The sequence below is a fragment of the Pogona vitticeps genome, chromosome 2 (genome assembly GCF_051106095.1).
Source record: "Pogona vitticeps strain Pit_001003342236 chromosome 2, PviZW2.1, whole genome shotgun sequence".
NCBI classification, from domain to species: Eukaryota; Metazoa; Chordata; class Lepidosauria; order Squamata; family Agamidae; genus Pogona; species Pogona vitticeps.
This window is the reverse complement of record NC_135784.1, coordinates 143920499-143943800: the sequence shown is the minus strand read 5'-3', so window position 1 is coordinate 143943800 and position 23302 is coordinate 143920499. Positions and strand designations below refer to the sequence as shown.

Sequence of the window (23302 nt, the reverse complement as noted above, 5' to 3'; positions counted from 1 at the left end):
GCCTGAGTTCCCATACCTTTTTCTCTCTTCCAAACGCATATATACTCCATACACATCTACCAATTCAAAGAACAAAGCAGGATCTGGGATTTTAATTTGTGTTAGAAGCTTTGGGTGGATTAATATGGAATCAATAGCATAGATTAATATTGAATTTTGAAACATTTCCCATAATGTATTCTACTTTTACTATCCTTCCTCCGGGAAGCTGCCAGAGGTGATGTAACCAAATGATGCCACTTTTTCTCTTTTCAACAGCTCTGTAAAGTTAGCTAAACGATAGCATAGTGACCATTCTCAAAGGTAATCTTGCATGCGTTGATGGTTCTACAGGGATTTGAACTCAAGTTGCTCTCAACTAAGTCTAGCATCCTGTTCACTAACCAGTGGTTCTTAACCTTTTTGAAAGAAACGCCCCCTTGAGCCATTGAGGAAGTTATCATCGCCCCCCTCCCCACGGTGATGATTTATTTATTTATTTATTTATTTAGTTATTTAGTTATTTAGTTATTTATTTATTTAAGACATTTAAATCCAATGACCCCTGAAAACAGAATTCAATTGCAAGAAAATGAAATTCCCCCAAAAAGTAACATTTAATGATTTAGTTGCAAGGGAATTTTAAGACGCAAAAAGAAATATAAAAAGGATATAAAAACAAACCGCAATGCAGGAATTAAAAATTTCAAGATGAAAACTCTGAAACTAAATTAAGATTGGAGGAAAATATATATTCATGCACATTGTAAAAAGGCTGCAGCCATCTTAACAGGTTTGGCTTGCTCCAGCGCCCCCCTATCGCCCCCCTTCTGCTCCAGCGCCCCCACGCCGCCCCATTTCATTTTACCGCCCCCCTGAAAAATGAAATCGCCCCCTGGGGGGCATTATCGCCCACGTTAAGAACCACTGCACTAAACCAAACTGACACTTCCAAACAAGGATCGAATTACTTTTTTTCAAATCACTGCCCAAGAGTGCACTTAATGCCCATACATGTTAACAGAGGGAAAGGCAGCCTCAAGATCCCGCCTTTATCTGGCCTGCAAAGAGTCTGAATTCCACCTGCCCCAAGGCTTCCCAGCAACCTTGCCTTTCCACAAAATCATCCCTCGTCACAGCATCTCCTTTCATACCGGGAGCGAGAAATGTTCCTGTTACCTTCTATCAGAGATAAAGGCAGGGATTTCCCTGCAGTTTTGGAGGAATCTCCACTATTCATCCTGGCCCCTAACCGGAGATGCCAGGAACTCCTCATCCCATCTCCAGCAGGTCTCTGCAAGAGCTTGCTGCATCCCAATCCAGTCTGAGCGTAGACTGCAGCAGAAGGAACTCCAGTCCACTCCTCTGTCTTCTTGGCCAGAAGGGCAGAGGTGGACAGGGAGGTAGGGTAGTCACTTGCACATTGGCAAAGTGAAGGGCAAAAGAGGATATGGATTTGCATAAAAATGCAAATGCCAATTTATATGCAAAAGTGACAGGGTATTTTTTTGTCTGTTTGTTTAAACAGAATTACGGTGCATCTAACGTGAGTGGGGAAGGTGGTGGCATGGTGTCTGCTGAGACTGCTGTCCAGGTGCTCAGGGTGAGCAGGCATCTGGTTAGGTTAAAATGAGACTTAGGACTAGACGGCCTTTCAGACAGAGAACAGACAGACAAATGAGGGTTGTCCTCTGCTGCTTTTGAAATGGGAGAGTGTCCTTCTTAAAAAAAAGATATGTAGCCACCCTAGAAGGAAACAAAGCCTAAGTGGAAAAGTTGCACCTGTCATTTCAGATGGCAAAGGATAGCATGTCCATGACAGCATGTGATCCATTGGGGGTTAAGAAGGGTAATGGGGTATCTATCCGTCCTGATACCCCAAACCAGTTTCCCAACCTCTTGCCTACAATGAGATGCTTCTAATGCAGACTAGTGAATGCGCATAGAGCAGCCCTTAACTTCACATTGGTCACATTTCCAGTCTCACAATCCTGTTGTACATTACCCAGAACTAATGAATTTTAAAAATTGTTTTCTTGCTAGGCGTGATGCTTAGGAATGCTGCCTACTGGTAGCCTTGCCATTCAAAGAGTTTATTTATGAAATCATCAGAATTTCAAGCAATCCATTCCAAGCAATGTGGTGGATAATTTCATAGATGATATCTCCAGGGAAGAGTGGATTGCCATAGCAGCTGAGTCAACATCCTGATGGTGACCTTTGTGCAGTTCCTTCCTTGTGTCAGAGTGACCCCTCACCGATACCTTAGTTTATTCTATGGCTTAATTTTTTTCTCCTCTTAAACAAGGCCAGTTGTGTTTTCCTGCTTTGTAAAAATATGCCGTGATAGTGCATCAAGGTACATGAAACACAGAAGGCACCCAGGTGAATCGAGCCAACAGAACTTGCTGGGCGATCTCTTCTGGAACAGAAATAGAACAGTTTACCCACCTGCATTCAATCTCCTTCAGTCTCGAGAAACTATGGTAATGTGCTCTGTATGGAGGACTTGGAACAGCGTCTAGTGTGGCTGGGAAGGCCAATTCAAGAGTGACAGTCCCTTCCACACTGAACTCAAATACAGCCTGTCCCCTGTCCAGCTCCCTGATTTTGCTGGTTTCGGGACTGCCTCTTTGCCTGCTGGGCAACGATCTCTTCAAATTGGGAGAGGCCATGATGCACCGCCTGCCTCCAGGCTGAACGGTCAGATGTCAAGGTTTCCCATCTGTTGAGGTCCATTCCTAAGGCCTTCAGATCCCACTTGCAGATGTCCTTGTAACGCAGCTGTGGTCTCCCTCTGGGATGATTTCCCTGCACTAATTCTCCATACAGGAGATCTTTTGGAATCTGACCATCAGCCATTCTCATGACATGCCCAAGCCAACGTAGACGGCGCTGTTTAAATATTGTATACATGCTGAAAATTCCAGCTCGTTCTAGGACTACTCTATTTGGAACTTTGTCATTCCAGGTGATACCAAAAATGCATCGGAGGCACAAAAGGGTCCAGGACTCACTGCAGTACAGCAGTATGCTGAGGACACAGGCTCTATAGACCTGGATCTTGGTATATACTGTCAGCTTCTTAATAAACCACACTGTCTTTGTGAGTCTAGAGAACATGGTAGCTACTTTGCCAATGCATTTATCCAGCTCGACATCTAAGGAGAGAGTGTCTACCTTTACCTAGTAAAATCATTTCATGCTTATTAAACATAATCAGAAGGTCATTTCATAATTCTGGTGAAGAGCAGTCAGGGTAGGATGTATAATTGGACCCAGGACTGTAACTAGAGCAGGCCAACTGAGGCTATGCCCTAGAGCGCCAAGATTTAGAGGGCATTGAAAATCTAGACACAAATCTATTGCTGGATGTTAGGAAAATAAACAGCAGTGCCTCCCCCCCCCTTTTTTTTTTTTAAAGCAAAGACACTTTCTTTTGAGGGGTACCACTCAAAGGGTTCCCCCTTTCTCTTCTTGGTGATGGTTCATGCCCCTACTTCAGCATGGAATTGATAGGAGACTCGGCCATTTGGCCTGGATGCCAACATTCCTAGTCACAGCTCTGCTTGGGCCTCACAGTCTTTTATTTTGCGCCTGAACTTTCAAGTGTCCTCTTGAAAATCTGCTGCGTTGTCCCCCTCTCTCTTTCCATTCTCCCTCCAAATGTTCCCCGAAGGCTGGCACCAGCCCGTGTTGCTCAGAAGAAATTATGGGAACTGATCCTGCCAGAGCATCTCATGCCCGTTATCTTTTTATTCCTCAGTATCTTGTTCAGTCTAATTGGAGGCATAGCCTTCCCACAGGCCAGAGCCTTAAACAGAGGCCAAATGTCTGGCGAGCTTCCCTTTAGCCTGCTGGGTAGATTTTATCTGGTTGCTTTGATCTCTTCATCTATTTGTCAGAGCAAGTGGACCCACCCTGGGCTATGTTTTCTTGATTTGTCTTTGGATTTCAGCTGTAGGCCTACCTTAACTCCTCATTTTCTGATGCTCTGTAATAAATATGCTATTAACAGTGGACATTGATGATACGGTTGGTGACAATGCATTTGCCCTGTCATTGTGTAGAACCTTTTATAAATGTGATGTTCTCACAGCTCGAAGAGGGGCTAGCTGTGTCTATCAAGCCTGCGGAGCAGAATGGCCTATGGAAGGGAAGCCACGGTCAAAGGAGGTGGGGGCTAAGTAATTCCGGTTTTGTTCCCTTCCTTTCCCCCTGCACTAACAGATCTAACTGAACTGAGTAATACATTCTTATACTAGTTCAGAAAGAAGGCTTCTCTTCTGGAGCAAGAAGGTCTGGCCTCTGCTGCCTTTTCTAACTGCTTGGAAGTGGGGCAGTGCCCACATGCCCAAATACAGTAGCATTGATTGCTTCAGAAGTAGCTTTTTCTATATTATGATCATTGATTTTATTTCTTTTGGTGGCACCTTGGTTGGGGTATTTGAACTGTGAGGGATGGAGGGGCCCAGATGTCCGTAATTACAGAGGAGTGGGTTAATTAAATTAGGAGATTGACTATGGTATGGCGTGAAGAGAAGCAATTATCAGGAGAGCTTTGAAAAGCTGGTTTTTGGATTTCCAGTTCCCAGAGTCATCCAACAAGCAATGTCAATATCCAAGGAATTCTGACAGTAAAGAGTCCGAAAGTGCGGTGATCCTGTAGATCCTGGTGTTCAGTGCTGGCGGTATTCTCCAAGGCTGGAGGGTGACACAGTTGTGACGTGCAAAAGCATTCTTCTGCCTACAGCCTTGCAGCTGCACAGGCTAGCCCAGTGGTTCCCAACCTTGGGTCCCCAGATGTTCTTGGGCTACAGTTCCCTGAAATCCTGGCCAGGACAACTAGTGGTGGAGGGTTCTGGGAGTTTTAGTCCAAGAACAGTTGGGGACCCAAGGTTGGGAACTGCTGGGCTAGCTACATCATTCCCTTGGTGGCTGCAGGGATCTGTCCTGTGGGCTGCCTGGTGGAGTCTTTTGTTGTTTGCTGACTTCTCCATGAGGAGAGGCAATGTACACATTGCAGCAGATTTAGAATTATCCCCAGCAGTGTGTAGATCTCAGCATATTCTAATGAAAACAATGGGGTAAACCAAAAAATATTTATTATTCCACTGTATTTCAGACCCCTGTAATTGGTTAGGGAAATTCTGAATGTCAGAATGATCCACTTCAGGTGTCTTTGCTCTTCCTTTTCCTGTGTGGCTGGTAAATAGTGTCTAATGCACTGTGGAGTGAGGATAGTCAAACTGGATAAATACTATTCACAATTTCCCTATTAAACAACATACAGTTAAATTGGGCTGAAACATGTTGGAATTGTAAGTATTTGTCTTCCCTGTGGGCTGAAATCCAATACTAAGCTGCTGCTGCTAGAGTAGGCCCATTGAATCAGTGGGAATTTGGTGAGTCAACACTTACATAAGTTCCATTCATTCAGTGGGTGTACTTTACCTGCGGCTTGCTACTGGATTTCAGCAATTGTATATTTATACCTGATAGCCTTTTTTATGCCTCCCTTCCCCCTTTTTTTGGGATGGTAGCACTTTTGAAGTATTATATGAGGCAGACTGCACACTTTCCCAAACACCTCATGAGATAAGTGTGTTTGCTTTGCCAAAAAGAAAAGGAAGAAGGAAGAAGAAGAAGAAGAAGAAGAAAAGCTTTAAATGGGCAGAAAGTGGAATCTTCCAAATAGGCACCTGAAACCTTTCATTCTGGTATTAGTTTGAAACCAGCTTCAAGAGGTTCTATGTAAATAGACTGTCATTTCTGTTGCCCTTGGGTGGTGCTTGATCTCATCTGACTATCTTTCTGTGTTGTAAACTTTTCTACTAAAGAACACTCTTGTAATGACAAAAAGCAAATGCAAGGCTGCTTTGTATTTTAATATAAATTATTACATGGAGTTAGGAGTAAGTGATGTTCATTCTGCTTTATGGAAAAAGGTTTTGCTTGAAGGCTTTTTGGCTCAGGTTAATCCTGTTGGCTCAGGGGTGTGTGTGTGTGTGTGTGTGTGTGTGTGTGTGTGTGTGTTGTTTATACTGTATATATAAACAAATGCAAATCATCTCTCCTGCTTCTTTTTCCTTCCCTAGTCCTTGGTCTTCTTGGCCCTCTGGGGAGCTGTCTTCCTGGGTCTCAACCTGGTCTTCCTTGGCATCTACATGATCTGCCTGTGCTGCTGCAAGAAGGAAGAAGAGACGGAAACAAAAAGGCCCAATTCTTGCTGCGTTACCTGGACTGCTGTAGTAGCCGGACTCATCTGCTGGTGAGTTCCTTTTTCACTGGTGAGCGGAATAACAGTCGGGGCCGTCAGGTCAGGGAAACGGACCCCTGCACCTTTCCCAGAGAGCCCTGCCGCACTTTATAGACCTCCGGGGTGGGGGTGGGGAACTCAAAAGCCTGTGTTCATCACAGCTGGCCTTTATCCCTATAAAAAGGTTAATTCTAGTGTGATTCAGAGGAATATCTTGCACCTTGTACAATTCTTCCTTCTGAATATCCTTCCGTTTCTTTGCCCAGTGCAAGACAGACAGATTGAGTGTCCAAGAATATCTCTACTTCTTCTGATTGTTTGTTTGTTTGTTTTGGAACAGGCACATGCAAGCAGATCTATTTAACCTGTTTCCCCTAAAATAAGACCTAACCTGAAAATAAGCCCTAGTAGGATTTTTCAGGATGCTCGTAATATAAGCCCTACCCCCAAAATAAGCCCCAGTTAAGTAAAACCCCGCCTTCCACCCTTGTGCATCAACCAGAAGAAGATGACATGACTGTATTTAAATAAATGTAGATTGTCGTACATGAAAAAAATAAAATATCCCCTGAAAATAAGCCCAAATGCATTATTGGAGCAAAAATTAATATAAGACCCTGTCTTATTTTTGGGGAAACAAATATGTTATATTGTTTTTTTTAATCTGTTGAATTCACTATTGAACATCCAAAAACCCCACCTAACTATAAAAACATAATACAATGTTGTAGGAATGTAACTATGATGAACGTAATGAACTGAATGAAAAATATAAGTAACTAGTGTAAATTGAAAAATGCTCTAACAAAAAATAAGGTGCTTAAGAATAAAATAACAAGGCTAGTCTAATGTACACAGTACTTGACAATAAAAAGTATTACAAAGGTATATTCTCTGATACAAAATTAAGTCTCAATTAAGTTACATCTGTGAAAAATATCTTAACAGACTATGTCATCAGTAGTCTAAAGTAGAGCATAAACTATTCTACCATCACATCGGCATATCAAAAAAAAAGTCTTCAAAACACACTAGCAGAGTTTTCTTCCCTCTAATGGTGCTCACCTGACATCCCTTGCTCCATGCCCTGGCTATCTTTTCTGGCTGTTGTTTATATTTTTATATTTCCTTCATCCACTGTCAGCAATCCTTTCTGTAGGGCTTGGAGGTCCAACAACCTGATACATCTAAGATTTTTTTTTTCAGTAGGAAATTCTGTTGCTCCTGCAGTCTTTGTGATTCCAAGGGTTTGTAACTTAGAAGCTGGCAGGCTCCATTATGATGAAACTGTCATTGTTTTGACTAAAATTTTTCAAGGTTTGGAGTACTAAGGGCCTATCACGCTAGAATACTGTAACACCAAGATATTATAACTCCAAGGTATTGGTACTACGAAGAATGCAAACTATAAGACCTCCATATTTACACATTGCCATATAAACATGTTCAACTCTCAGGAATGTTATGATATGGTGACCTTGTTACCCTGTTTTCTCAAAAATAAGACCTAACCTGAAAATAAGCCCTAGTATGATTTTTCAGGATGCTCGTAATATAAGCCGTACCCCAAAAATAAGCCACAGTTAAGTGAAACCCCACCCTCCACCATTGTGCAGCATTCTGCAGCAAGCAGAAGATGACATGACTGTGAGAAAAGAAATAACCAAAAAACAAAACAAAACACTGCAAGACCCATTGGAAACGCAATTAATCCATTCTGACTTGGGGGGGGCAAACAAACTGTGCAAGACCCTTCAGAAATGCAAAAAAGCAAACAAAAAGCAAACAAACCATGCAAGACCCATCAGAAATGGGAGGGGAAAGCAAACAAACTGTGCAAGGCCCATCAGAAATGCAAAAAAAGCAAAGCAAAAAGCAAACAAACCCCGCAAGACCCATCGGAAAATGTGGAAAAAACACCAAAAAAACAAACTCTGTAAAACCCATCACAGCATAGAAACATAATCCCACCACCCAGCCCAAAACCACGCTACAAAACCTACCCAGAACAGTTTTTAAAAAACAGAAAGCAGCACCTTACCTTACCAGGCAGTCCGAAGCCGCCTCCGATCGCACACACTCTAACTGCTGGGGCGAAAGTGCTACCAAGAAGCATCCTCTCTGCCACCAACGGTTAGCAATTTGAATTCCCCGCCTTTTTTCCCTGCCTTTTTTTTTTTTGGTTGTAACTCAAAGCTCTGGCTGCAAGTCAAAGGAAAATTTTGTGGCTGGAGCCACAAAACTCGAAATGGTTGTATGTCAGGATGTTCGTAAGTCGAGGCACCCGTGTACAGTATTATTGTGTTTATGGCCATAGCCAAAAAATAGGTTGAGAATTTCTACTCTGTACACTCAAGGCTTCACATCTTGACAGGGCAGGGGGACAGATATAGAAAGAGTGTACTCACTCTCTCTCTCTCTCTCTCTCTCTCTCTCTCTCTCTCTCTCTCTCTCTCACACACACACACACACACACACACACACACACACACACACACACACACACACACACACACACACACACACACACACACACAGAGAGAGAGAGAGAGAGAGAGAGAGAGAGAGAGAGAGAGAGAGAGAGAGCGCACACTTCTTTCATAAGCTGGACCTCGTAAAAAACAAGTTTTAATCCAGTCTGCAGCATTGGTGTTCTATGTCAAGAGCAGCTCTTTCCCAGAAACACAATCTTCTGTCATTCAGTGGGTTTTGCTAGTGCTGTTCTAGCTGCTATAATTGCTATAATTGAAGTCCACTGGATTTCTAGAGGATTTTGTGGTTTTCTTCCATTTAGAAGGGAGACCTGAATATGGAAGGATATGACCAGAAGCTTATGAAAGCTCTACGGAACAGTGCATCCCAAAAGTTTCATAAACATGATGGCCTGAAACCTGACCACTGAAAAATTTGTGCTCTTGGGCTTTGTGATTGCCTTTCTTTACAAGGTGCGCCAGAAGATACAGAAGATGAAGGTGCACGAGTTAGTAACAGAGCTCTGGCTGAAACTGCAGGTGGTGGCTGACAAAAGCAAGCCACCCTGCATCTTTTCCTCTTTCCTGGATTCCTCCCAACCCTCCACCCACCATTTAATCTCCGGAAAAAAGAAGTGCACAGCAAAGCGTTTGCTTTCCAGGTTTTCCTCCCCCTGCTCCACGTCATTAGCTTCTGCCTCTTTAGTTAACTCTCGTGACATGAATGCGATGTCATTTTGTGTGTTTTGCCTTTCTAAATCTGCCACATGGGAAGGGATGGTATTTGGAGAAATGACTTCTACAAACCCCCAAGAAGAGCTCTGTGGGAAATTGATTTTAATTCTGGGGAAATGATTATATTTTAGAAGACTGGGATTCTGTGAATAGCATAAAATATCTTGAGCACTGAGCATTTAGACACCCACTCACCGCTAGTATACGCAACGGCATTGAGCGAGTCCATTCGCATGCCCCTTTCATTGCTCTCTGAGAGGCTCTTTTCTGCAGAGCAGACACAGCAGTGGCTTCCAGCACCATTTGTGTGTGATTCTTATCAAGGCTTACCTCTCCTGACAGAGTCAGCTTGAAATCAAAGACACATAATTCGTGGTAGGCAAAGCATCAGTTTGGTTCTGGATATTTCAGAGTCAGTAGGTGTCCAGGAAACTGATGCACTTTACCCAAGACTGCTTTCCCATACAGATATTATAGCCATGTGAGAAGACTGTTGGTTTACCTGAATTCCGTGACCCTTGTGGCTTCCAGATGTGTTGGCCAATGGCCACATGGCTGGGGTGGTGATAATTAGAGTCTAATACATCTGTAGGGCTACAAATTAGGGGGAAAGACTACCATATACCATAATGTACAGCAAAAGCTTCTGTCCACCTTCTGTATGCATGCCCAACTCATGCTCTCCTTTGCCCCATTGTATTCTTCTCACTACCAAAGATGGTGGATTCACAAAGAATTAGAGGAGATGTTTCTGCTACATATGAATACATTCCTTGCTAAAGGCAGTGTTTTGCCCTTTCCTGTTACTCAGCTGAAGAGCAACCTGGGACACTTGTCTTTTTCCAACACCTGCCCATCCCTGCTTCCCCCCCCCCCCCCAATATGCAGGTTGCAAATCTTTGGCTGCTCTTAACCACCCTTCCCTCTCTCACTGAGAGAAGCCAGAGTGGCATATCCGCTGGCACCTGCTCTCCGGTTTCTCTTTAATACTGTTTTCGTAGGTAGGGTTTTTCAGACTGGCGCTCATTCTTCCTGGAGCTAATCCCAAGAGGAGGAGGGAGATTGGGGTGTCGAGGAGCCCTTTAGCTTTTAATCCCACCCCCTGAGCAGATGGCAGAGCTGACTGTCAGGGCTCACGTGAGCCTTGTGGTTAATCGTGCATGGAGCCTTGCATCCGTTAAAGGAGAACAGCAGGGTTGGGAGACCCTGGAAAGAGAAAGCCTCTTTGCCTTTTTCTTCTCCTCCCTGGTGTTCAGGCGTGGACATGGTGCAGGGTGCCAAATGGGGTCCAAGGGGGAGGAAGAAGGTAAGAATGGCCAGGAGTTGATCATAAGCCTGGCAGCATCACCACTACCTCATGATACTGCTGGCAAGCAGTGCGAATGGAGGGCACGGCTTCATCCAAAAACTGAGATGGGAACAAGGTCGTCCAGGGCAGCTATGCCTCATGTTAGAATCTTGCATATTGACTCCCAGATATTCTGAACATTTAAACTTGAACTGTGTTTAACCGTGCACCACAAGGGAATGTGGGAGCCCATTGCACAAGGCCCCGCATAGCCTGGAGAAAAAAGGAGAGCTTTTACTCTACAAGGTGGTGAGAAGAGCACGTCAATATTATTGCTCCTTTCACCACAAGCAGTTGCCAAATAATCTCGGGAGCATCAGCAGTCCGAACAGCTCCCTTCTGCCCATGTAAAGAAAACCCGTTGAATATCGTGAAGAGCTATAAAAAAAGTCTTGCCCTTTAGATCCATGCCCATTATACGAAGCATCCTGCTGTCTTTGGGTTGAGGGGAGAATATGTTTCCAAGAGTTACTGGTGCCCAAAGGGTGGCCATGATCCCGTGTCTCTGCTTATGCCAACACCCAGGTCTTTCCTTAGGGCTTTGGAGGCTCTTGGCAATATCACTCTCTCTCTTTCCCAAAGCAAAAGAAGGAAACATTGCTGGCTTTGTCTTGCAGCTGTTTCTTTAAAATGGAGCATTCTTTAGGACAGTGTTCGCCAGCAAATTTCATGTTTGCTCAGCAGGTGAACTGGCATTCGTGTGCCTTCCTGATTTGCCACTAATGAGCTCCTTGCCACAAACTGCCACAAGGCACTTAGGCTTTCTGAACGATACAGCAAGAACGACCAGCTAAAAACATCGCAATTCGATCACAAAAACGATTGCAAAAAACACATCGCTATGCGGATTCGTCGTTAAATGAAGCGCTCGTTATGCGGGGCACCACTGTAACTTGAGTTCTGCAGAAGAACAGGATAGTCCACAGTCATAGATTGGTACTAAATTCACCTTGCCTCATTCAAGGAAGGATGATGAACTGAATCATAGAACTATAGAATAATGGAGTTGGAAGGGGGCTATAAGGCCATCGAGTCTACCTGTCTGCTCAATGCAGGAATCCAAATCAAAGGAGAACCGAAGCTGCCTGCAATTTGAATCATCAGGAGGGATTTCTATTTGCCCATACCCAAGCTCAGAGCCAGCTTCCAGCTACTCCATGGGTAAATGTAGGCACACTCTTTCAACATCTGACAACCCCTGGCTGCAATCACAAGAGGAAATGACAACCTAATATTGGCTTGCTATTTCTCCCCCACCTCCATATGTTGGCCGGAAGGCTTATGTGGCATTCAGCTGGCCCTCTCTTTCACTGTATGTGCCTTTCTCAATTAGCTCATTCAGTTTACTGTTCCAGGGACTTCCAAGAGCTTTAGTGCGTAATTGTTTGAGGGTGATCTGAGCCTCCAAATGTGGGGGAAAGGGTGGTTTTTTGGTTTTTTTTTAAACATTAGCTGAATAGTGCTATCTGTGTCCAGGAGTAAACATGCTGATTAAAACCAGCATGCTCTTCCCATGACTTGCCTTCTCCCCCGCTCCCCAGCACGTGATTTCCAGTGCTTTAGGCTTGTTATAACTCTGAGTCCATTGTCTCCAGTGCAGTAAGATAAATGCATAAGCTTTGGACAAGCGAGATGGGGAGTCGGCAGAGTAATAAATATTGTAAGTGCTTTTCAGATCTCATGGGGGCTTTGATTGCCAGTTCAGCAGTCTAGAGCAACTATACACCAAATGCTAGGCATCTGGGCTCATTGGATCTTAAATGCATAGCAAAAGCATTGATCAGAGTGAAGCCCTCCTCCACGTTATGCTACACCTAGCTTGCTCCCATTTTCTGCTTGCCAGATGCTAACAGAAAATGGATGGTTTTAGATAAATCTGCATGGATGAAGAATCCTGAGTTTCTGGTTCATTCTTGCTCTTGAAACCTATTACTTTAGATCAGTCAAGCTTGCCTTTCCAGGCTGGAGTTCTCCTTGCTAACCCCTTCTGCCTCAGACTTGCATCACCCTGTATTCTCTCCCAAGACTTTGTTAATGACACGACACGGTGAATCCTGTTTTTTTTTTAATGCAGGAAAGGTTTGCAGACACAAAAACATGTCCAGAGAGGTGCATTTGGTGCATTGCTGGGGCAGATTGGTTCACTCTTTTTTCCGACGCTCACATAACGAGTAGATCAATTTGCTCCAATTTGCCTACAGGGCACCCCAAATCACATCTTTTTTTATCCCCTTTCAGGGGCTTCTATTTTTCTTATGTGGGTTGGTGCACTCTGGTTGAGTCCATTCCCAACTCCTTCATTCGCTGGAAATAGACTAAAATGAGCCTTGCAGTTGTCAAAGCTGCCAAGGCTCCTTCCAGTTTGGATTTCTGGTCCCATGAACTGGCTTAAGAAAAAAAGTCGCTTCTGGATACCTGCAAATTGAATACTAAAAAAGCAAAGAAAGACACATGGGGGTGGTGTTTCTCCTTTTTCTCTCTCTTCTGTTGCATGTGGAGAGGGGGAAATTGTTCAGATATAAACATCCTCTTACTTGCACCTTCCAAGCAATCCCTATCTCTTTTTCTTTGCATGTGTTTGTATGTGTGGATAATACAAGATGCAAAAGGTTTATACCGTTCGGATGTGAGGATAGCACTAAACAGCGTGTCACTCCTCCCCTGACCTCAGACGACTCTACTTAAACTGCACCAGCTCAGACCAAAAGGGCCGGTCTGGAAAAACACCTGCAGGTTTTTTCATCTGCTATCTGACCTGTAGATTTTCCCCATAAGTAGCCCGCCACCTATAGTACCACGTAGGGCTGATTCTGACAATCCCTCTTCCATGTAGCATGCTGCTGGCTGGCTGGTGATTGATTCAGTATAAACTAGTTTCGAAGAACAAGTTGCCACATCGTGAACTACGTGGTCGTGTTATTTCCTGAGAAAACAGGACAACTAAACTATTAACCCAGAAAGGAAAAGGGTTACTGCCTTGGCAACATTTGGTTGCCAAGAGCCCAGTACAAAATACACATATATGTGCCATTTTGTGGTGGATAAAAAGAACACATGCATAAACCAAAGTTATCCTCATATCCTACTCTAGTGGACAAACCAACTCTTTGAAGATCATCTTTGTTGGGAGCTTTTCAGTCCAAGTTCAGTTTAAGAGCAAGAAGCTTAAGAATGGAGGGCAGACGGGCAGATGTTGCCTGTCCGCCTTGTACACCTGGATGGCTGGCAGTGCAAGCGCACAGCTCACCTGACCACAGGCTTCCCCCAGTGGTGAGATGGGTTGTCTTCAAACAACCACCATTTCCAAATTTTTGCCTATGTACACATGAATTAGTGCGTGCAAATTGATGCCCTGTCTCTCTTGTTTTTAGGATAATGTATATTCTCTTCCCCTTACTAACAGTGTACGTAAACCACTGCTTTTCTCTTTAAAATGCACAGAAGTAGTGAGTAGAGATGAATTGGATGTTGGACTAGTATGCGTCTTTTCTTCCAAGAAAAGTGACTGATCCATTACATTATCATTTTGAAATGTCTGACCTCTTTATGTCTGATAGGCGTGTAAATGCCTCTCTCTCTTTTTTCCCCCCAAGCTAAAGTATTGACACCTGCCTTAAACAAAACAGCCTTCCCAAGCAGAAATGACAAAGGAGGAGGGAATGGGAAGGCAAGCCACATGAAAGGGGGGTGGGTGGGGGAATGGCAAAACGTGGCTAAAGAAAGAGAATAGAACCTGTGAAGGCATCAGCTAAGCATTTAAAAAGTTACAGCAGACTAAAATGCTGCAGAACCTGAGTATTCTGAATTTTCAGACTTGTCATAAGCATCTTAAGTAAGGTATCATTTTTGGGGTAGCATTCAGTAAATAAGCTACATTCATGGCAAGTCTTTCTTTTCTTTTTTGCCAACTCTTGGGTTTCATTTGTATTTCTCCTTTAATATCTCTGGAAACTGAATGCATAGCTGAAATCCAACAAATTGCAGTGGTACCATTGAAACCTATTAAGATTGTTCGCTACTGCTGGTGGTGGCTTAAATAGAGGCAGGCTGACTTTTTCTTAGGCATTCGGCAGAGAGAGAGACAGTGTTTTCATTCTGATTAAAACCTGCCTTTCAACCCTGTTTTTTTTTTTTAAAAAAAAAAAGACTAGAAACCTGATGGCAGCCCTCTGTGCAAGAAAGGTCTCCCCGTGCAGCCTTACCTCTTCCTGGTGGCAGGTGGAAAGTCCCCTGGAAGCTTTCCAGAGTATTGCTAGTCTGTGGCTTCAGTGTGGAAGGCCTTGTCGGCAGTTTCCCTCGTGGGGACTGCAATGTCAGAGTTGGCCTTCAATGTTTAATGAGCAGATGCAGAAGAGATAAATATAGACCAAGCTGAGCATCACTTGGTGCATCTTTAGAGTGGAAGAAATAGGCAGGCATCCCGTTCTAAACAGGAAGATCCTGCTGAAACAAGGGAGCTCAATGTCAGGTTGATAGAGGGGAAGTAGCCAGTTTGCATCATTTTTATTAGTCAGTGCAGCAAAGATGGGTAAATATGAATCCCATTCTCCACAACTATCCTGTTCTGGGTTTTTGTTTCCATTTCTCTCCTGCTGAGCAGTTATTAATGGATCCTATTTGTTATCTAGCATTTCCAGCACCGCCTTTAATTCTTCCTTTCCAGATGTCTTGGTTTCTCCTCCATTTTATTTTCTAAGCTTGTTTTTTACACGCGGAATATAAAACAGCACAATGGAAATAGTCAGTGGAGGGGGAAAGCTATAAAAGAGAAACAACTGTTTACCTGTACTCAATGCTTTAACCTACTTGTCCTGTCCAGAAAATAAAAGCATACATTATAGCACGGCCAGTGTTTGCATCTTGACATTGTTCCATTTGAGCATTATTTTTCCAGTAATCCACCTACAGATTCGAAATCATCCATGAACAATAGCACAGAATTAGGTCTACTAGGATAAGCATGTATAATTGCAGTAATCTTAATCACATTTTTAAAATTTTATTATTTATTTATTTATTTGCAGCTGTTGTTTCCCAGATGGGGTTGCAGAAGGCTTCTGGTGCTTTGCAGGCAACATTTTTGCAATTTATAACAAGTGGATCGTGATTCTTTTGTTTTCGTCAGAACATTCAAAAGAGCTGCTATTGCAAAAAGAGCTCCCCTTTCTTTTAAAACTTGAGATAGTAGCACATTCTCCACTGTATTTCAAGGGGCTTAGTCTTATTATAAGCCCAGCACATATTCATGCACTCAGATTGACAATGCTAAAGATAGTTGGATAAATACCAGTTTTTAATAGCAGCTTCCACTGTATACGATGTTCCTGTTTACCTCTATAGCTGTGTGTCTATGGGATGTTTGAGTCAGCCACTTCCTAGGGGTCAAGGTGCCATTTCCTTTTCTTCAAAACCTTTTGAGGGATGCACCCTGCTGCTGCACTGAACTAGCCATTGAAATCTGATGGTCCAATGGCAAAAAGTAGTATTTCTGCTTTTAAAAACATGAATTTTCTCTCTTTAAGGAAGGTGCATGCGCCTTACAAGTACATTCATGCTTGCCTCTCATGCCAATTGTTAACAAGGCACAAGCTTTTTAAAAAAAGAGGGGAAATGGTAGGTTTAAGAAAAAACCACTGCTTTTTGTCACCAGATTGGAAAAATGTGGGAGCAGAATGGGTGGCAGGAGCAGCAGGGAACCCTTAGAGGACTGCAGAAATGGACAGGGATACACAAGATCTATTCATTACCCACCCCAATCTAGATTAATCAAGAGTATGGCCACACTAGAATCAGGGCGCGAGCTAGTGGGGCTGCTTGGGAATAACTGAATCAATCCTGATCATTTACACAGAAATGGCTCCAGCCAATATCATGAAGTGGCTTAATAAGTAAGCCACTTCAGGATAGTGACAGATTAATCACTTCCCCTCCTCAGCAGTGGGCAGGGGGAGTGAAAAATATTTTTTTATTCTCTATACACTATGGCTGATAAGCTGCATCAGTTATATCAAAATTTAAAACTGTTTTCTATGCCTTTTAAAGGACCCATCAAGAAACTGTCTGCAGCCAAAGACACCACTGTGGATTTGACTGCATGCAATTTCTTGATTGGTTCTTTAAGGCATGGCCTAAATGCGTCCCACCATAATGTACTACCTCTCTTCATGCCGCCGCCAGCCCCCCACCCCCATTGTTGGTTACACTTTGTCAAAGAGAAGGGATACATCTTGGTGGCTGCCTCTGAGTGTAAATTGTTTCTTCTCCAAACTTGGGTAACCCAGGTATTTTTGGACTACAACACCCAGAAACCCTGTCCAACACAGCTGGCGGTGAAGGCTTCTGGAAATTAGAGCCCAAGATCTCCTGGGTTTCCCAAGGCTAGGAACCATTGGTGTAGATCTATATTTGCTTACTGTATTCTGAAAATAGGGATACAACTTTCATTTAACTACAGCAGACCTTGAAACTTTACGATCTGGCCAGGCTGATTTTTGCTTTTTTCTGTGTCTCATTCTTTCCCATCGTGCCCAGCCCGATGAAGAGTTCTGTAGGACTCAGAAGGTCACTTGTTCATGATATCTTAGTGGTCTAATAAAGGTATTACCCTTATGCTTCTGAATTTTGCACATGGACCATATACAGTAACACTGTCTCTTTTAATTTTACTTTAGCTTAGTTATCTTTTAACATGCTGTGTAGCCTAGCTGTTGTGCGCATTCATGGTAGTTAAGTGGTTTGGCTTCACCATCACTACTACAAAGCCCTTTTAATGACTTGGATAATAAGTGAACTTAAAGGAGGTGTAGAGAGAACAATCCTTATCCTGCCCTCTCCACATCCCCATCCCCATATCCCTCATTGTTGAGCAGAGAGACTCATCCAAACACTATTGGGAGGCATTCTGAAGGTTTCAGGTGGCTTTTGACCTGAGAATCAGGATCAGGTATCAGATGTATATGTATAGGATCAGATATATGCACCTGTAGGACAGAATGACCATATGGACGCTTCTCCCATGTTGACACAAATTTCCCTATACTGTCTCCTGGCATTTAAATCACTGTTGTTAATTAAATGGAAATGTTTGATTATCCTAGAAAAGTCTGTTTCAGGCATCTTTATGTGACACAGTGCTCTCCGCCTTTCCCCGCCCCCCACTTTGCCATTATCATCACTCTCTTTCCTGCCCTTTTCATTGGCATTTAAGGTCCTTCTTTTAAAAAATTTGAAAAATGTTTAACAGGTAAAATAGCACTGCATTGCCAAGACGTGGTAAGCTTTTGAATCAATTCCATATCAGTTTAGTATTTTAAAAAATACAGTTTGGAAGTTGCATTGTAGTTGTAGTCTTTACCAGGATGAGCAGCAAGTAGGAAAAAGGAGGAGGTTTTCCCCTCCTCCCCACTAAGCCCCACTTTATGTACCATTAATAATGTCATATGCCCCAAGGAGATTCCAAAGGACCAGTATAGCCAATCGCGTAAGCCAAAGAGAAGATAGAATAATGTAAGTGGGAATGGCACACACAGAGAGAAGAGAGAGCTTTGCTAACCAAACAAAATATAATGCACACTCATGCCAAAAGATGGGAACCACTCAGAATCAGCATTAACGTTCTGTAGTCAGCAGATAAATCTCGAAAGGGGCAGTGAGGAGCACATCACAGATAGCGAGACACATTCCCATCTAGTTGCTCTTTGAGATTGAAATTTTAATCTGTAATGGATGTGAGCACAAAACCAGAGAGTGTTGGTAACTCTCAATAAATCAATACAATGTTTGTTACTGGGGCTGTTTTCCCCACCTTTGCAAAAGATGGAAAACATCATTGCCCACAGAAAGAATCTATGTGGCTCCTGTAGAAGCTGCTCCGAAGAGCCTGGAATTTCTCCCTCTGTATACTTGTGCATGCCGTCTTTGGAGGCTTAACTAAGGAGCAGCTGTAAGCCAGAACGCTATTTCTTTCAGCAGATTCTCATAATCTGCTTAGTCGTTTTCTTGTTTCTGTTGTTGTTGTTTTTTTGTTTTCCCCTTTTGGCCTAAATCTCTCTGCATTGGGGAGAGAACTGGCTTCCAATTCAGAGCATCACTAGCTTGAAGCATCCATTTAAGCCCTAGAATTGGAAGGAGTGAAGCCAGGCTGGCAATGCCATGTGGTGCCAACTGGCAAAGGGCCACTAATGTCCTGAAATGGGCCAGAAAAAATAAAATCTCCTCTTGTGCACCTTTGCAGGCAACTCTTTTGCAGAGTCTAATTTGGCCAGAATAGAAGCTTTTCTCCCCCTTTGCATGACTACATAGTGACCACTCAGTGACCTTTCCTCAATCCTGATTATCTAATCAGTGCCTTGTTTTGGGAGGAAATTGTCTGCCTTGTCTTTTCTATTTTGGTTCAGACCTTGTTGATAGATCATTGTAACAAGACACCTAAAACCCACAATTGGTTTCTCTGTGGCGTTCTTCTATATCCAATATTGACTGTTCTGCAGTATTTGCACTTATGTACTGTCACATTTCATTCAATAGATTCTTCATATTTAACTGTTGCCCTCAAAAACCACTCCTCTATTTGAGGTACATTGATGACATTTTTCTCATCGGGAAAGAAATCCCTAGAGAAATTCCACCAGGATTTCAATAACTTTCATTCTAACATCAGACTCATCCTGGAATAACCTACGCAACAGGTACACTTTCTGTACACCACTGTAAAACTACAGCATGGACATCTTAGCACCGTGCAGTACTGAAAACCCAACAATCGATACACCTACTCTCATGCTTCCGGCTTCCATCCTCAATACACAAAACAAAATTATCATTTATAGCCAAGCCCTCAGATACAGTTGCATCTGCTTGGACCCATGAGATAGAGACTCAAAACTCAAGCATCTACAAATTGCATTAATTGGATGACAGTACCTACCCGATGTGATTAAGGAAAAAATTAACAAACAAGTTTGATACCCATAAGTAACCTCCTGCAGGATAGATTCGGAAGAGAAAATGACTGAAAAGTTGTCACTTTTAGTAGACAACTAATAATTGTACTGTATCTCCCAAATATATTTTCCCCCTCAACAAACCTGCCTAAAAACTTCAAAGGTAAACATTGACTTTCTTACCAACCAACCATGATCTCTATATGTTGATGCCATGTGTAAATATTTCCAGTGTTATACGATCTCTCTTTTATTACGTCTGAGGAAGTGGATTTGTCCATGAAAGTTCACATTGAAATATATCAGTTAGTCTTTATGAGGCCACCACTTTTTTTGTCTTTATTTATTTATTCTTTTATTTATTTTGTTTTTAACCTGTAAATTGTACAAAAAGACTCTTCCATCGGGGGGGGGGGGGAGACATAAAGCCAGTATGTGGATTGTCCCACATAATCATGGTATGTATTCATGTTTCATTGGATATAGAAGCATGCAATCCCTAAAACATATCTTTAGAGTATTTTGTACTAGGGAATACTTGAATGAAGCAGCCTACCTTATAACACCTGGATGCCTGCTCAGTACAGAATCTGACATGTCTACACTTCCTCCCCACCCCCTTCTGTCATTTCGATGGTGTCAGATTTTAGATTTTAAGCTCCTTGGGGAAAGATTTGTTCTGTTGTGCAGGAGCGCCATGTACATTGGCATGGTGAAGGTAACCGTCACTTTTAATATCCATCAAAAGCTGATACATAACCTGTAAGCTACTAGGGATTAGGCAGAATGGGATGCAGAATTCTGTCTTGATAGATGCATCAGATACATGGCTTTGCAAACGTACATACTGGGCTCTGAAAATGTTTCGAGTAATTAGTTTGTTTTGAAAAGCTCACACACACACACACACACACAGCCCACCCCCATGTGGGAAGGACAAGTGTGTTTAAAGTGTAATCATTCCCTGTAACAAGTATATTGATCCTCATGGAAGTGGGTCCCCCTCCCATGTATTAGAAGTGTGATAGCCCTTGTGCTAGTAGTGGATAGAGCGATGGACTAAGATGCAGGAGACCTGGCTTCAAATCCCTGGTTGGCCGTGGAAACTCACTTGGGGTGTGTGCAGATTGGCACTGGTAAAACTGCTCCTTAAACCTCTCACTTGACCTCAAAAGACCTATTGCAGATGCTGTACATTATTTCCAACTTGACAGCACATAACACACACACATGAGAAGTTGAATGCTTTTTATTCCATATTTTCTAACTCTTGCCACATATGAGTGCTCACCTCTTTCAACTTTCATCTGATGAACCCAATAGCTTGGGGTTTTGTTTGTTTTAATAAAATGGGCCTTTCCACCTGACAGTTAGTTCACTTTACTTGTGGTTCTTTTGTTGGCCTCTTGCTCTTTTGGGATCATTTTCTAGTTCAGTAAATACACTGGACAACATGGCCAAATAGGGAAGGGATACCCCTAACTCCAATACACTGAACTCCAGCCCATGGTTATGTGGATGTGACATGTCTGCTCATTGTCACGTAGACACATGCAGCATTATCCAGAAGTGGGTATGTTCTCTTTCTCCCCATGCCCAATCCCTTAGTAGGTATGATTCAGTGGGGTAGGATGTCCTGATACCTGCTCTTGTGGATAGACTGGCTGTGTGAAAAAGAGGACAGGGCCCCAATGTCTTTAATAGTTGTGTACAAGAGAAAACTTAGGCAGATGCAGCTGGTCAGGTAAGCCATACCAACAGAGGTTCTTTGATCCACACAACTGCTAAATACAGTGGTGCCCTGCATAGCGAGGTTAATCCGTTCCGGATTAACCGTCGCTATGGGGAAACATCGCTATACGGAACGGAAAAACCGTTTAATGCGTTCCAATGGGGCCCAAAACTCATCGTTCTTCAATGTTTCCCCATCCGGACGCCATTTTCGCGCCCTCGGTAAGCGAGGGCAGGGCGCAAAAATGCTGCGCACGGCCATTTTGGGCATCCGGCAGCCATTTTGGAACTGCCGATCAGCTGTTTTAAAAAATCGCTATGCGAAAATCGGTAAGCGAAACGCTTACCGATCATCGCAAAGCGATTTTCGGCCATAGAAAGCATTGGTATGCAATCGCATTAGCAATCCCAAAAAACGGATCGCTATGCGAATTCGTCGTTAAATGGTGCGCTTGTTATGCGAGGCACCACTGTATATAAGAGCCCTTTTTTTCCTGTAGCCACTTTGCAGGCAAGTTTAATGCCTTCATATGGCTGTGAATGCTTCTGCTTTTTCACTGGACAAATTGTGGGGAAATATCCATTGCACGCATGAGGCAATGATCCACTCCTGGATCCAAGTAGCTTCTTGGGCCACATAAAATGTCAAGACACCAAGTCATGATGAATTGGAATCTACAACCAAGAGGTGATTGCAGAAAGAAGAGAATGTTTGCTAGATAAGGCAGGGTGATGGAATCCCTTTTGGAAAACATTTCTTTCCTGCTCTGTTTGGGAATTCACTTATTTTTAAGATTCCCACTCCTCTCCTCTCCCAAAGAACATCTGTGTCCGGCCTAATTCTCACGGATCCCATCCTCATGATAGTTTTCAGCAAGTGATTGGAAGGGAGTTTCCAGATCCTCTTTTATCTGCTTCACAATCTTGCTAAGCATAAGTGTAAGCTTTGATTGGAAGCCAGACCTTGCTATAAATAAACTTTGTTCTCTCCTCTTCTAACCCACATTTTTCTTTCAATTTTTTCTCCTTTCTAGTGCGGCTGTTGGCATTGGTTTCTATGGCAACAGTGAAACCAACGATGGGGTTTATCAACTGATCTATGCCCTTGATAATGCTAATCACACACTCTCGGGGATTGACTCACTGGTAAGACATTGGATTGATTAAGTTTATAAGATTTTTTAATATATATATATTGTCTTCATCAGCAAGTGCAGGTGATACGGCCCCAGAGTGGTGGGTTCATGATAGTTTTGAAATGCTCAAAGTCTGGAGGAGCAGTTAGAGGACCAGACAAGAGCATGTGTTGGAATGTCTCTTAGACAAGATGACAGGGGCCAACACAAACAAGACAACCTCTTTCAAAGCCTTCAGGAATTGGACTTGCATATCTCTCTTGCCTCATTGTGTAGACTGGCACTGCTATAGGAACATATGTGGGTTTTTTTCTTTAAACAGACATATGTTGTTAGCTTTCTTATAAGACAACAATAAGGAGGAGTGAAAAGCATAAAGCATTGTTGCTTCTCTCTTTGTCAGAGCTGGGTACAAATATGTTCTTGGGGTTCCTGACCACAATTGGTACTTCATGGTACTAAAGCTGCACTTCCATTGCTTGCTGTGATTTCCAGTGAAGTGAGACAGGACCCTAGGTTAGGATGGGCCTCCATTAAGGTAGATCTGTGCCCTGGAAAAGGTTTCTTCTTCCATATATCAGGACTCAAGTCTCTTGCCTGTCTGATGTTTCAAGTCTGCACTATTGTAGTATAACCCAAATCAATCCAAAAGAGAGAGAGAAACAGAACTGTTGTCCCTTATTTGCTAATGTGCATTTCAA

At 42.9% G+C, this 23302-nt stretch overlaps 1 protein-coding gene across 4 annotated transcripts in view; it reads left to right on the top strand.

Annotated features, from left to right (window-relative positions):
* Positions 1-23302, top strand: part of TTYH2 (tweety family member 2) — a 73964-nt gene that overhangs the window by 19611 nt on the left and 31051 nt on the right. For all 4 annotated transcript variants that reach the window (XR_013541059.1, XM_020813137.3, XM_072990753.2 and 1 more), the window contains exons 2-3: positions 6078-6250; positions 22500-22611. Coding sequence is in view for 3 of the 4 variants with exons in the window: in XM_020813137.3 (XP_020668796.3) it covers positions 6078-6250; positions 22500-22611 (285 nt within the window). In the remaining variant the exon portion in view is untranslated. The remainder of the gene's footprint in view (positions 1-6077; positions 6251-22499; positions 22612-23302) is intronic.